Source organism: Enhydra lutris, unplaced genomic scaffold, assembly GCF_002288905.1.
Source record: "Enhydra lutris kenyoni isolate GAN:26980312 unplaced genomic scaffold, ASM228890v2 scaffoldscaffold2, whole genome shotgun sequence".
In the NCBI taxonomy this organism is placed as follows: Eukaryota; Metazoa; Chordata; class Mammalia; order Carnivora; family Mustelidae; genus Enhydra; species Enhydra lutris.
The window spans coordinates 20,369,119-20,383,290 of record NW_019154086.1 but is presented as its reverse complement, the minus strand read 5'-3'; the positions used below and the strand labels follow the sequence as shown (position 1 = coordinate 20,383,290).

General features: G+C 37.8%; 1 protein-coding gene across 2 annotated transcripts in view; it reads right to left on the bottom strand.

Moving 5' to 3' along the window:
- The window catches only part of LOC111148550 (polyhomeotic homolog 3), a 73,791-nt gene extending 61,455 nt beyond the window's left edge, over nt 1–12,336 (bottom strand). For both annotated transcript variants that reach the window (XM_022505195.1, XM_022505206.1), the window contains exons 1-4: nt 12,323–12,336; nt 9,276–9,441; nt 4,987–5,142; nt 3,788–3,865 (exon numbers count right to left, since the gene is read on the bottom strand). In XM_022505195.1, the coding sequence (XP_022360903.1) occupies nt 3,788–3,865; nt 4,987–5,142; nt 9,276–9,441; nt 12,323–12,336 (414 nt within the window). The remainder of the gene's footprint in view (nt 1–3,787; nt 3,866–4,986; nt 5,143–9,275; nt 9,442–12,322) is intronic.
- Nucleotides 12,337–14,172: the final 1,836 nt, after the last annotated feature.

The following is a 14,172-nucleotide window of genomic DNA, read 5'->3' as shown; positions in this document are numbered from 1 at the left end:
CTTAAAATGATCCATAGTCTCGTAATACTCAAAATGTTGAGGTTTCAATCAAAAATCACTCATACCAAGAACCAGAAAGACCAAAGCTGAATAAAAAAGACAACAAGTGGATGCCAACACCAAGAAGAAAGAGATACGATAATTCGGACAGATTTTAAAGCAGTCATTATAAAAATGCTTTAAATAAGCAACATAAGCGCACTTGAATGAAAAAGCAAAATCTCTCAGCAAACAGAAGATATAAGTAAGAACCAAAAGGAAATTTTAGAACTGAAAAACAGAATAACTAAAGAAATAACTTAATGAGATCATACTACACATTTTTGCTTTTTTCACTTAATATCTAATGAAAATCTAAGTCTCTCTGTATACATACATACATACAGTATTTTTTGTTAGCTGTAGTATTCCTCTGTATGAATTAACTATAAGTTAATCTTTGATTAATGGGCACTTACTTATACTGTTTATAATTCTTCATCATTATAAGTCATGCATATTTGCATAATTATGTCATTTTTACATGATTATCTGTCATAATTATCTATCATTTTTAGTAAATGACATCACTAAAAATAAGTGATAAGTGAAAGGGAATGCACAATTTAAATTTTCATACACAATGTCAAATAATCCTCCAGAAAAGCTATACCAAATACATTCCCACTGATAGTAAATGCTTGTATCTACTTTCTCACATCTTTGCCAACAATGGGTATTGGCTCAATGTTTTTCCTTGTTTTCTAATTTGAGAGATGTCATTGTTATTTTTATATACATTTCTTTATTACTAATATGATAAATACATTTTCACATATTTAAAAGCCAGAAATAGTCTTTCTTTTGAAAATTACCAGTGCAGGTCTTTTGTGAATTCTCACTGTTTATCTCACCACTATAAAAGAGCCCCTGTTATTTCACAAATATAAGCTGGTTGACCTACAAGGTACAAACATATTTTGAACCATTTTGTGTTTTTTAAGTTTGTTGATGCTTTAACTGGTTTAGGGTTCATTTTGACAAATCAAATTTAACCAAATCTAAGTCCTGTTCACTTAAAGTACAGAGACAACAAACTAAACCCTCAGTCCCAACTAGTTTTAGAGCCAAACAATCATAAAACCACCACTCTCACTACTGATCAGTGTCTAGAATTAGTCTTTCTGTTTTAATGAGGGAAGAAGAGAATGCTTGCATCCACTACTTACCTATATATTCAATTAACAACAGACTTCTCCAGTTTCCCCAAGGTCGTAATCCACTCTTTAATAATATTCCATTTCCCTACTGGGATTCCACTTCTACTTTAAACCCACGTTAATCTGGCTAAAAACTTGACAACCTACCATCCGGTCCTTTATTATATTAAAGGCTGGACCCTTCCCCACAGGCTTTCACTATTAATCTGGAACCCTACCTTGAAATAACCAAAACTGAAAATTACTAGACTGCCCCCTAACATGGGTCATTAGTATCATTACCTAGAGATTTCTGCTACCAGGTTCTACCCCGCTTTTGGAGACTGACCCATATTCACTAAGCTACCCTGGTATCATAATTTGGACAGCTAGTCAACTCCCTTGAGCTATTATTCAGCTGGGATCGAAAATGAAGCAAATGCATTACTCCTTTTTTTTCCTGGACATCTGTTCTCCCTGCTTACTTCTTTTCCTCCACCAACCAGTCACAGGTTCTGGCACACTTTATCATATGAGGCTGCCTGGTTTATGACAAGCAGCACTAACAACATCGTAAAAAATAAACACAATCACTGGAATTATAATTTCTGTGAAAGTCACATACATAAAATCATAATGAGAGAAAAACAGTTTAAAAGGATACCTTTTAATAATTTGAAAAATTAAAAAACACCTCTTTATCCATATATACCCTAATGTTATTCCAGTATTTCATAGAATAAAAAAAAACTGTCTATAATTTTTTTAACCAGACCACAAATGTTTATGAATGCTTGCCTTAACTACCAATGTATTAAAGAAAGACATGACATCAATAATCATAATTACAGTTATTAACGCTTAGGGCTAGATTATACTATTGAAATTTTTTATTTTCTTCAGCCCAACATTTTCAAGTCATAATTTATTACCTAATTTTACATGTTCCAGGATACTTCCATGCTAAAAAAGAATAGAATTTTTTAATTAAAAATGTCATGGCCTAGTCGGTTAAGCATCCAACTCTTGATTTTGGCTCAGGTCATGATCTCAGGGTTGTGAGACTGAGCCCTACAACAGGCTTGGCAATGGGCATGGAACCTGCCTAAAAGTCTCTCTCTCCCTCTCCCTTGCCCTGCCCTGCCTTTCTCTGGCCCCCTATAAAAAAACAAAGTCAGATCAATATCCAGAAAAATAACCATATGCATATGTGTGTGTGTGTGTGTGTGTGTGTGTGTGTGTATACATATATGCATATATATATATATATATACATATATGTATATATATATATATATATATCATACAGATATAGGTATCAAGTCAGGAAAGCCCAAACCCCTAGACAAAGAAATACAGCACAAGTTCATCTTCAATTTCTTAGCAATCTACAAACTAAACTCTATTGGAGTCAACTTTATAAAGTATCAAAATATTATCCTCCTGGATCAGGAAAAAATAGCTGGTAAGGATATGATTAGGTTAACTTAATGGATCTCAACCAGAGGCAGTTTTGCCCTCCAGGAAACATCTGGCAGGGTCTAGAGATATTTTTGGTTGTCACACTGTGGCAAGGAGGAAGGCCATAGCCTACTAGTATCCAGTGGCTAGAAGCTAGGCATGCCGCTAAGCATCCTATAACACACAGCAGTCCCCCCACAAGAATTATGTGCTCTATAACAGCTACAGTGATGATGCAGAGAAATCTGGAACAACTGATGAAATGTGAATATGGACTACACTGTATCAATGCTAAATTTCCTGAATCTGATTATTTTCATGTCGCTCTGTAAGAGAACAACTTTTTTTCTGGGAAATACATATCAAAGTATTCAGAAATAAAGGAACATGTCTCAACTTACCTGCAAATGGTTCAGAAAAAGATATGTCTATATGTATATATGCAGAGAGAAAGAATGAATGGTAAAGCAATGAGCCAAGTGCTAACAAATGGTGAATCTGAGTAAAGAATATACAGAAATGTTTATTATTTTTCTAACTTAAAATTATATCAAAATAAAAAGTTAAGTATTATCATGCCTGAAAATTTCTTTCAACTGGAAAACTTTATACAATTTCCCAGTATATATGTGTAATACAGCCAAGCAGATTTACTCCTTTCTCAAAATAAATTACATTATCTTGGATACTTGTAAATTTGGTCAAGAGAAGTAAGCATAAGCTGAAAAGTATTAATTTCTAAAATGTGAAGTGCCCAGAAAAACCTAGAAACATTGATGTGTCAAGGGTTAGCATTCTTTAGTATATTATATTATATCACAGTAAATGCATGGCCTAATACCCCTTGCACTATATATTTCAGGCTTTCAATACACACTGAAAACTGCAAACATTTTGAATCACGTAAGATCTGAACAAAATCAATGGGAAAATATGTATAAGAAATAATACAAAAACATTTTTTTTAAGACTCAGATTTTCAGAAGCTTAATATTAGTTCTGGATTCTTGAAACTTACCACTTCTATTTCTAGGCACTTATTACTTAAGAAGCAATCAACAAAACGCAATAGCAACTTTGTAAACAGTTTACTTTTGGAAAACAGTAATTAAAATTTTTAAATCCAGGAAAAAAATTAGGGCACTTACAGATGTCTGGGACATACTTGACTGTTGTGTGACACTTCCTGTTGGGGATGTAGATGGTCTTCCACTGGACAAACTTGCCTAAAATAATAAGATCTTTATAACAGATCTATAAGAATCTAAAGTTAAAAGCTTCTGGTACCAGGATACCACAAAACTATGATAAAAGTCAAAACGTCTGTGTTATAAACCAATCCATTTCACAGCCAACATAGATTAAGCTTTGGCCAAACAGATTAAGAGGAAAAGAAAAACCTCAATGATGAAAACTGAGGACCCAAAGGCTAATCTTATTTTAATAGCTGCACCCATTGTCAGTTTTACTCAACAGCTCTCTGTCTTCTTTGAAGTGAAACCACCCATAAGAACATTATGAAAAAGAAATTGTAGCTACATGAAGTGCCAGTGGGTTTCAGTTTCCTAACTTGTATCATGAACACGAGGTTATTTAAAAGTACACTACGAAGAAGAAGCAACAGCTGGGGATGTGTTTCTAACAGAAATAACTCTTTTTCAGTTTTAGTCAACTGAGATCCTCCCTTAGTAAGAAGATTTAAGATTAAATCTCACATATAGTTTTATTTAAATAAACAGAATAACAAAAATCTTTTTTAAAACAAGTATTTAATCATAAAATTATCCTGTTATCAGTAGGAAAAGTATGCGTGGGTATTAGAAAGCTTCATGGATACTATTTTAGATAGAAAATTTCTGGAGTGATACATATTAAACAGTGGCCACCTCTGAAGAATGAAAAACAGCAGTGAGTCAAGAAAAGGAACACCTCTACTTTACCTCTTATAATTTTATGCAGTTCAATTTTTTTAATGAATGTAAATTACTTACATTAAAAAAAAAACATTTTTCACTGAAATGTAAATGCAAGTCATGTAACCTGACGTATTCACTGTTGTACCTAGAATTTTACACACATATTCCTGACACTTGCACTGAATTTCTGCAGTGCAAATAAAAAGCAGTGGGACAAAAGCTAGCGACAGAGTACCATATAAGACATAGCCATATTTGTTTCATTAACTTCTATTTGGCCACCTATTAATTTCTTAAAGAAAAAATAATCATAGGACATTTAAGCATTCTGAAGTAACTCCCAACGTATTTGTTTTCAGTGATTATCTGCTAAGAATGTCAACTTTTCGTCGACATTGGCCTCATAAACTCTCCATTTATGGAAGTCTCACCTGAACAGCAGCAAGGCTCTGCAGCTGGGAGCTGCTCAAGTGCTGCTGCTGCAGAGCGGCCGTGTGCAGCATCAAGTGCTGCTGCTGAGCGGCATACATCTGCTGCAGGTACTGCGCGGCGGAGCTGGGCGGCCGGTGCAAGGCCTGCTGAATCACCTGCGGGCAGCCAATTGAACCAAGGTCAAACCTGGATCTTAACGTTCATCTGAACCATAAAATAAAGTATGAAAGAATAAGCAGTTGAAAATTTCACTGCTTTAATATTCAATGTCAAGTTTATGAACACAGTTCTCTCCTAGTTACACATTACTGAAATGCACTAATCTATACAAATTAAAAACCACCCAGAAGAGACAATTCACCAAAGAACAGAAGAGCCAAATGAGCACTTGAAAAGATCTTCAATCTCATCAGTAGTCAAAATTTATAAATTAAAACAAGATACTATTCAGGGCGCCTGGGTGGCTCAGTGGGTTAAGCATCTGCCTTCAGCTCGGGTCATAATCTCAGGGTTCTGGGATCAAGTCCCACATCGGGCTCTCTGCTCAGTGGAGAGCCTGCTTCCCAGCCCCCACCCCACCGCCACCGCCCCCCCACCGCCGCCAGCTGCTCTACTTGTGATCTCTCTCTGTCAAATAAATAAATAAAATCTTCAAAAAACAAACAAACAAAAAAAAACAAAACCAAGATACTATTCTCCAACTTTCAGATGAATAAAGATTTAAAAGAATACTACCACTAAATGGGAAAAAAGATATTCTCATAGTGTTAGTAAGTATGGAAACTGGTAGAACTATTTTGGATAAAACTTAGAGAATTCTGGGCTTGGGTGTAGAGAGGAATATACACAACCCTGCAGTAGTTACAAACAGTAACACAGAGGTGCCTGGGTGGCTCAGTCGGTTGAGGGTCTAACTCTTGATTTTGGCAGGTCATACATGATATCAGGGTCTAGAGACTGAGTACCATGTCGGACTCTGCACTGGGCATTGAGCCTGCTTAAGACTCTCTCCCTCTCCCCTCCCCAATTCTCTCTCTCTCAAAAAAAAAATAAAATAAAAATAGCCCTGTAGATCCATTCTGCCCAGTATAGCAGCCACTAGCCACATGTGTCTCCTGAGTACTAACCAATGTAGCTAATGTAACTAAGAAAATTAGTTTTTGATTTTACTAAATTTTAATATAAACAGCCACATATACTTCGCAGCTACTGTGTATTGAATACAGACATATCTACATTTATCGACAACACAAAAATTCCCAACATATTATTAGGTGAAAAAAGCAGATTACTAAATGGTGTATAGAGTAAGATACCATTTTTATATTAAAATATTTAAAAGAATATTCAGAAAAACATTAAAAGACTCCCGAGAGACAACTAGACTTAAGGTGATTTTTACCTTCTCATGTGTATTTTTCTTTAAATGTCTGAAAAAAAATCTGAGTAGTATTATATTAATAATCACATAAAATTATAAGGATGTTTCATGTTTTAAATTAATTACTTTTTTAAATGTTTTTTAAATGTCAGATTCCTTTCAACATAAAATAAAACTATTTTAACTAAAAAAAATTCCTGAAAAAGTGTTAATTACTGTATTTGTTAATGAAATATAAAATCTGAGCCTGAGACTTCATAAATAGATAAATGTAGGAAAGTCAAATATTCTAAAAACAGAGAAAAATCCTTTATCCTTTATCTGTCCAAACCCGTAAGTCAGACTATGCCAGTCCTCTGCAACCATGTCCCAAAGTCACATCATGCCCACAGTGACTCTTAAACAGCACAGAACCCTAACCTCAGCATCAACCACAGAGTTTTCAGAGCTAAGGGAGTAACAGAGCCATAATCCTACAGCTTGAGGTCTGAGTCAGGACACCATGAGCCATAAAGCAATGAATCTCTTTATTCAAATTCCAAGAAAACATATTTCCTTGTGTTTACATATCTTTCATGTATACATATCTCATCTTTCCAACTATAGACTGCTAAACCTGCTACAGACTCTTGTCACAAAATCAATGTAGGAGTTTGAACCTTAGTTGCAGAAGACTATAGACCAACATTAAGTGATAGAGAATTACAATAGTATGTCTTTTTGGTCAGGTAAATCTATATATGTTCTTTAAATTACATAACAAAACTAAAATCAAATTGAAATAAAAAATGAGTAATCTATTTGACACATTTTTGTCAGAGTGTAGTCATTTCTTATCATCAACATAGTCTTTCATTGTCATTCAACCACAGACTCATGGAAGAGAGACTCATTAAATACAAATTAAAAGTAAAATACACTGTTCTTATATTATTTCTCTAAAGAAATGAAAAGGGCAAAGAGTATTCACAGGAATGAAAACAAATGCTGGAAGGTATTAAAGAATTCCTTAGGTAATTCAGTAAATATTGATCTGATTACATTTTGGGGGAAACAATTATACGACTTCATAAGAACTAGTGTTAGTGCTATTTGTGAGATACATGTATATCTACACATTTCCAGTTAACACTTTATTTTTTATTAACACATCCAGCTTAGGTAGAAACTAGAGATCAAAATGGCACAGTAAAATATCACATTCCTGTGTCCCTTGCCTCAAAGAAAGGTGAAGAATATTAATAACACATTCCTCATTCCTGTCTGAACTTTTGCTGAACTGACTCAGTCTCCCAACAATTTTGATTCCACCCCATGGTAACTCAGAATCCTAAACAACAGAACTGTGAAATAGCAATGGAGTGGAGAAAGGAATATCTTGCAAACAACTAAGTTATTTCAGAGTAGAATGAAATTATGGAGATCGTAGAAAGAGTAAGCAGGTACAACAAAAAAAATAAAAACTCAGAGTGGTTAAAGGCACAACTCTAAAACCAGACAATCTACTAGCTATGTGAATTTAGGAAAAGTTATTTAGCCCATTTAAAATATCAGTCTTCCCACGTATAAAATGGAGATAATATCTATTTCACAGAGGTGTGCTGAGGATCAAAAGAGATAACCCACGTAAAGCATTCATCAAATGCTTGGCACATAGCAACTGTTCAATAAATACTAGATATTATTATTGACTGGGTATATATATTGTGCCCCACACAGTTCTAATGCTTCCTTTAATCCTCATAACTGGGGTGCCTGGGTGGCTCAGTCAATTAAGGCTCTGATTCTTGGTTTCAGCTCAGATCATGATTTCAGGGTTGTGAGACTGAGCCCCCACAACCAGCTCAATAAGCATCTGGGAGTCTGCTTAGGAGTCTCTCTCCTTCACTCCCCCTTAGCTCCTCCCCTTGCTTGAGCTCATGCACTCACACTCTCCAGCGCTCTCGCTCTTAAAATCTCTCTCTCAAAATCTTTTTTTTTTTTTAACAGATTTTTTTTTTTTAATTTATTTGACAGACAGAGATCACAAGTAGGCAGAGAAGCAGGCAGAGAGAGAGAGGAGGAAACAGGCTCCCTGGTGAGCAGAGAGCCCGATGTGGGGCTCGATCCCAGGACCCCGGGATCATGACCTGAGCTGAAGGCAGAGGCTTTAACCCACTGAGCCACCCAGAGGCCCCTCAACATCTTTTTTTTTTTTTTAAATCCTCATCATAACTAAGGAACTAGGTGGTCTTATCCTCATTTCACAGTTTCCTGATATGCAAAGAGATCACGCCCCTCATCCAACACTACATAGGTATTAATGATTAAGAAAATGGAATTCAAAGAGCGTATCAGACTTTGCATGCCCTTTTTATGCAATACCATATTGTCTCAACATCCGTTATTATAAAGATTAATTTTCTCAACCAAGTGAAGACCTAAAACTTTTCCTAGTTAAATATTCCCTTCCCCCTCGGCCCCTAGGAGCTTTAAATGGATCCTCCTACTTAGGTTCTTAGACCACTTGAGTTTTAAATGAACCTCTTAACACATCTACAGACCTGAATAGATCTTCCTAAGTCTATATTTTGGGTTCAAATACAAAGAACCCAGAAAAACCTAGAGCCACTCTACATATCAAGGCTGTAGGTTGAGTTTCCCCACATTGCAGCAGCACCTAGAGTCCTTTCAGCTATAATTTTCCTGACATATGGTTTTATAGACCACCTGCTGATAAATATAAGCCCTCTCAATAGGATTATTAAATAACTTTTTGATTGTTTCAAACACTAACAATCCTAACTGTACTCATTTAGAGAATATCATGTGACTCATCTGAGGATGTGAAACAATAGCTTCATCTGGCTTAAGAGAAAAGTAATGACATCCTAAGTCTCAGTCTACCACGCATTCTAACCGAAATACCTGTACGGCATGTCGGTCTGAGCCACTGTAGACAGAGATCTGTGGTTGCTGCATTCGAGAGGAGGAAGTGGTGATGGTGGTGGTGGTCGTGCTGCTGGTTGTTGTCGACACAGAAGATGTGCCAGGGTTTGGTTCACTATCCATAGCTGTACTGTGGTCCTTGAATCTGTCGGATAACACAAAGGATTTGCATTGGCAAAGCATTATTTCATGGGCTTTAAAGAATATTTAATTATTTCAAAGAAATAATCAGCAACAATCTAAATTTTTAAGACCCTCCCAAAATGGCATACATCGCACACAATCACCATAACCACTTAGAAAGGAAAAGTACTTCGCAAATACGTAGCATATTTGATAGTTAATACCTACTAACTTTGCATTCAAATGATTCAGGATATGCAACTTAAAAAAATCCTGGCCTAAACTTTATCTTTCCATTACTGAAAGATAAGTGAAACCAGAACAGTTTTATAAAAGAACACTAAACTACCTAAAAAACAAATGCTTAAGCAGCATCAGAGTACTTTAAAGTATTTTTTTTACGTTCTTTTGCCCATACTAATCACATATTAAAGTAATTCTTATCTATATATTAAAACAGGATGCCTAAGGACTTGTGTTAATTAGGTTATTTCTGGTTACCATATGCACTCTGCTTTAAAAACATGTTCTCTTATTAAATAATTTAAAAAATTGTTTTTTTAAGATTTTATTTTTTAAGTAATCTCCATATCTAACACGGGGCTCTAAGAGACACCTGGGTAGCTTAGTGGGTAGGGCATGTGACTCTTGACCTCAAGGTCCTCTTGAGTTTAAGCCCAACACTGGCATAAAACTTATATTAAAAAAAAAAAAAAAAAAGGTAAATTGGGGTGCCTGGGTGGCTCAGTGGGTTAAGCATCTGCCTTCGGCTAGGGTCATGATCTCAGGGGTCTGGGATCGAGCTACGCATCGGGCTCTCTGCTCAGTGGGGAGGCTGCTTCCCCGCCCTCTCTCTCTCTCTGCCTACTTGTGATCTCTGTCAAATAAATAAATAAAATCTTAAAAAAAAAAAAAAAGGTAAAAATAGTAATTTTTTATTAACTCACACTGGCTTTTCCCTTATTAGTCTATAACATTGTCCTTACTACATCTAATAACTCTGGTTACACTTATTAGCAGATTACTCTGGGAAATCAGAGAAGCACCTGACAACAATTTTCCCACTTCCCCACAAAAGTGTCTTTTCACAAAGAATTGCTCCAAATTCTGAAAACAGCACAATTATGTCACTTTCCCCACATATGAACAATAAAGTTCATAAAGTACATTTTTGTACCAGACTTTCTGATTTCTTCCCCTCCAATACTGCAAACTCACTTCACTATTGTGATATAAACTTCCACTTCACCTTGAATCTATACTTTAATTCAATCAAACAACATTGTATTTTAAGTCAATTCTGAAGCCCTCAATATTGTTAGAAAGTAGAACTACAATAGTTTTTGTAGAGTTAGAAATGCACCAGAATGGTGAAAAGCACACCTGTGAATACAACAGTCTTATCTGCCTTTCTTAACCCCTCTTTTCTTCTGAGAAACAAAATTTGACACACATCACATCAGCATCATTGACAAGAATGTAACAAGAACACTTTCTACTTCATGAAAAGACAAAGGAATTTGGCACTAATTATACATGCATACGCTATTCCCATATGGTGTCCTTTTATGTACAAATATTCTTTGTTCTTTACATCATTTATATAAATAGTATTTATATGCTCCTCAAGGAATTAAAAGTAAAAAGAAAATTCAATTTAATAAAAAGTGAAAGGAAAACAGCTGACTTCACTTTTCTGATTAGTAAATGACTCACACATCTTTATGCTTCTCTGGGTTTTGTTTTTTTTTTAATAGTTTTTCAAACTGCCTTCCAATCATCAAATCACAACATCATATGGCAACTGTTCAACATCATTCAGATTTAGTGGTAGATAAGGTAAAGTTTTTACCAAATTACTGGCTTCATAACACTTATGAAACATGTAGCAGTGACATGCAAAAAGCCAACTTAAATTCTGGTCCTTTTAGAGTGGTATTCTATGCAATCATGTGGTCAAACTCAGACCCCATGGTAGGTTTGTTCAGTAGCAAACCAAAAATGGTCACAGATACTCCAAATTCTAGGCACAAGTCTAAACATCAGTGAGTAAAACTGCCCAAACCATTGTACTGCATTTGGAGACCTGGCACAAAAGAACAATTTTGCTAACTCCACCGTGTGCGTAGTACTGTCTGCAAAATACAGCTGGCAGTCCTGGTGCCCAAGAGGCCTACCCAGGAAATACTAAGTTTGAGCAGCTAGCTAAGGATACCATCACACCACACCGCCACACAAGAATATGGCCCTCTAAGGTGGCATCAACACTGCAGCCAGAGACCCAAAGGAAATAAGGTCTTTCTTCTGGGGTGTTTTCTGCCTAGCCAGACCCGCAGGAACATTTCCCCCCACCATCCTCCGCTCCAAGGCCCGCGCTGGGACACCTCCACGCCTCCCAGGGGAGGGCGGTGAGCAGCCTCGTCTCAGGTTCTCCTACCGAGAAGCAGTGGGTTGACGCCGGGGCGGGAAGGAGGGGAGCGCGAAGGAGGCCTGGCAGTGCCCACCCAACCCTCCCCAGCCTCCGCGGGCCCCCGGCGCGGGCATCCGTGACAAGGCTGCCCTCGGGGCCCACTTGCAGGGATGACAGCGCCTGAGGAGCCCTCTGGGACTCAGCTGCCGGAAGACCCCAGCGATCGGGGTCCCTGGGGTGACTCTGCGCGCAGGGCCCGGCTGATTTGGGATCGGACCGCGGAAGGGGCGCTCCCGCCTGGAGGGAACTAGACCCTTACAGTTGGCCTCCGCCCCCCGATATGGGCCAAACGGGATCCCCAAGGATAAGGAAGCTCTTGGGTCTCCCTTTCCCTGCACTACCCGCCAGAGAGCCTTGAGCTTTCCCCTTAGGGGACATGTCGCTGCCCCACTCGCCCCCCGGTTACGACATCAGTCACCAGCAAGTCACTCACTCCGCTTCCGCCATCTTCTCTCCTCCATCACTAACACGGGCTGCGCATGCGCCCCCCGGCGGCCAGCGGAGGGGCGGGGTAGACTCAGCCCGGGGGCCTCCCAAAGTCACGTGGCGTCCTGGCTTCCAAATCCACCCTCCCACCTGAGGCCTCGCTCGCTGTGGGAAGTGACCAGGTTACCTTGTCTCCCATCAACCCCTCGCTTTCTATTGCCTAAGGTCTCACTCTCGAGAAGAGATCTGTAACCGAGATATGAAAAGTTGTGTTTAGACTGTTAAATTACATATTTAAAAAACATCTCAAATACACAAAAGCCTATGTAAATTGCAGAGAGTAAGGTGAAAGAAAATACAAGAAGACTGGATGCTTGGAGTTCAGTGGGAAAGGAAATACTGTGGTGGTGCAGGGCTTGCTAACTGGGGCTCAGTGGAACTGTGGGTCCAAACCAGCAGTTCCTCTCTCAGGCTCAAAGATAGTGTTCAGTCGCTGGTGAGGTTAAGGAATCACCCTGATTACCCTATGAGTATCATTCATGTCTGCGACAGGAATTTACTGAGCACTTGGTAGGAATTGCAAACTTGAATACGAGAGAGAAGTTTGCTAGTACGTTTTACTGTTCAGTATATATGTTAAGTCCTCTGAGCCAGAATGAGACAAAGAGGAGTATTAAAAAGTCCCTGTCTTCCAGGAAGTCCTAATTTGGAGACTGGGGAGAGTTTTGTAGAAATATCCCTGCAATATAAGTGTTCTGAAACAGATCCGTTAAGTGCTTTGGAAACCTTAAGTTCACAGAATAATAATCTTTACTACACTTAACAGAAAAAAAAAAAAAAGTGTACTGATCACAAACAATGTCTTCTTTTGGTATTTCTTAAGATGGTAGAACTGCACTAATTTCAAGACCTGAGAAATGAAGTACTGATATAAATCTATCGTGAAGTGTCATGTGGTCTAATGAAAAGTATACTTAATCTCGGAAATCTTGTGTTTCAGGCTCTCCCTAGGGTAGGGAAAAGAACACTTCCAATGTAAACTAAATTGTCGGTTTACCCCTTCCCCCCATCCCACCTCTGAGAACATGGGGTTTTTTTTAATTTTCTTTTGTTAAAAGACTTTATTTTTTAAGTGATCTCCACACCTAATGTGAGACTCAAACTTATAACCCCTAGATCAAGAGTTGCACACTATACCGACTAAACCAGCCGGGCACCCCTGAAAGTGTGGTTTCTTTACCTTATTTTCCTCTCTGAGAGCTGTGCCTTTCCTACTACTCCTAGAAGAACTCCCTGAGAAAGTCCCCTTTGAAAAGTCCCTGTAGATACTTAAAAATAAGGTATCATCACTTTTTCTTTCTTTTCTGACCTGCTCATATGGTGTCATTGTCATTTGACTCTCAAGAATCAACTGTCCATTGGTATTGCCAAAATTTCTTTTAGAGAAACGAAAGTAAAGAAAGCACAGTCCTGGGGCGCCTGGGTGGCTCAGTGGGTTAAAGCCTCTGCCTTCGGCTCAGGTCATGATCCCAGGTTCCTGGGATCGAGCCCCATGTCGGGCTCTCTGCTCCGCAGGGAGCCTGCTTCCCTTCCTCTCTCTCTGCCTGCCTCTCTGCCTAATTGTGATCTCTGTCAAATAAATAAAAAAAAAAAAAAAAGAAAAAAAAAAAAGAAAGCACAGTCCTACACCTAAAGATCAAAAATGCATAATTCCAAGGAGTGTTTGGAATAAATGGGGCAAAATTGTTCTTTTCTTGCCTCTTTTCCTTGAACATCTAAGGCCCATGTCTATATTGTCACCTGGTGAAGATTGGCTTTAAAATTCCAGATGTATGTTAGACCAGTATTGCTTTTTAG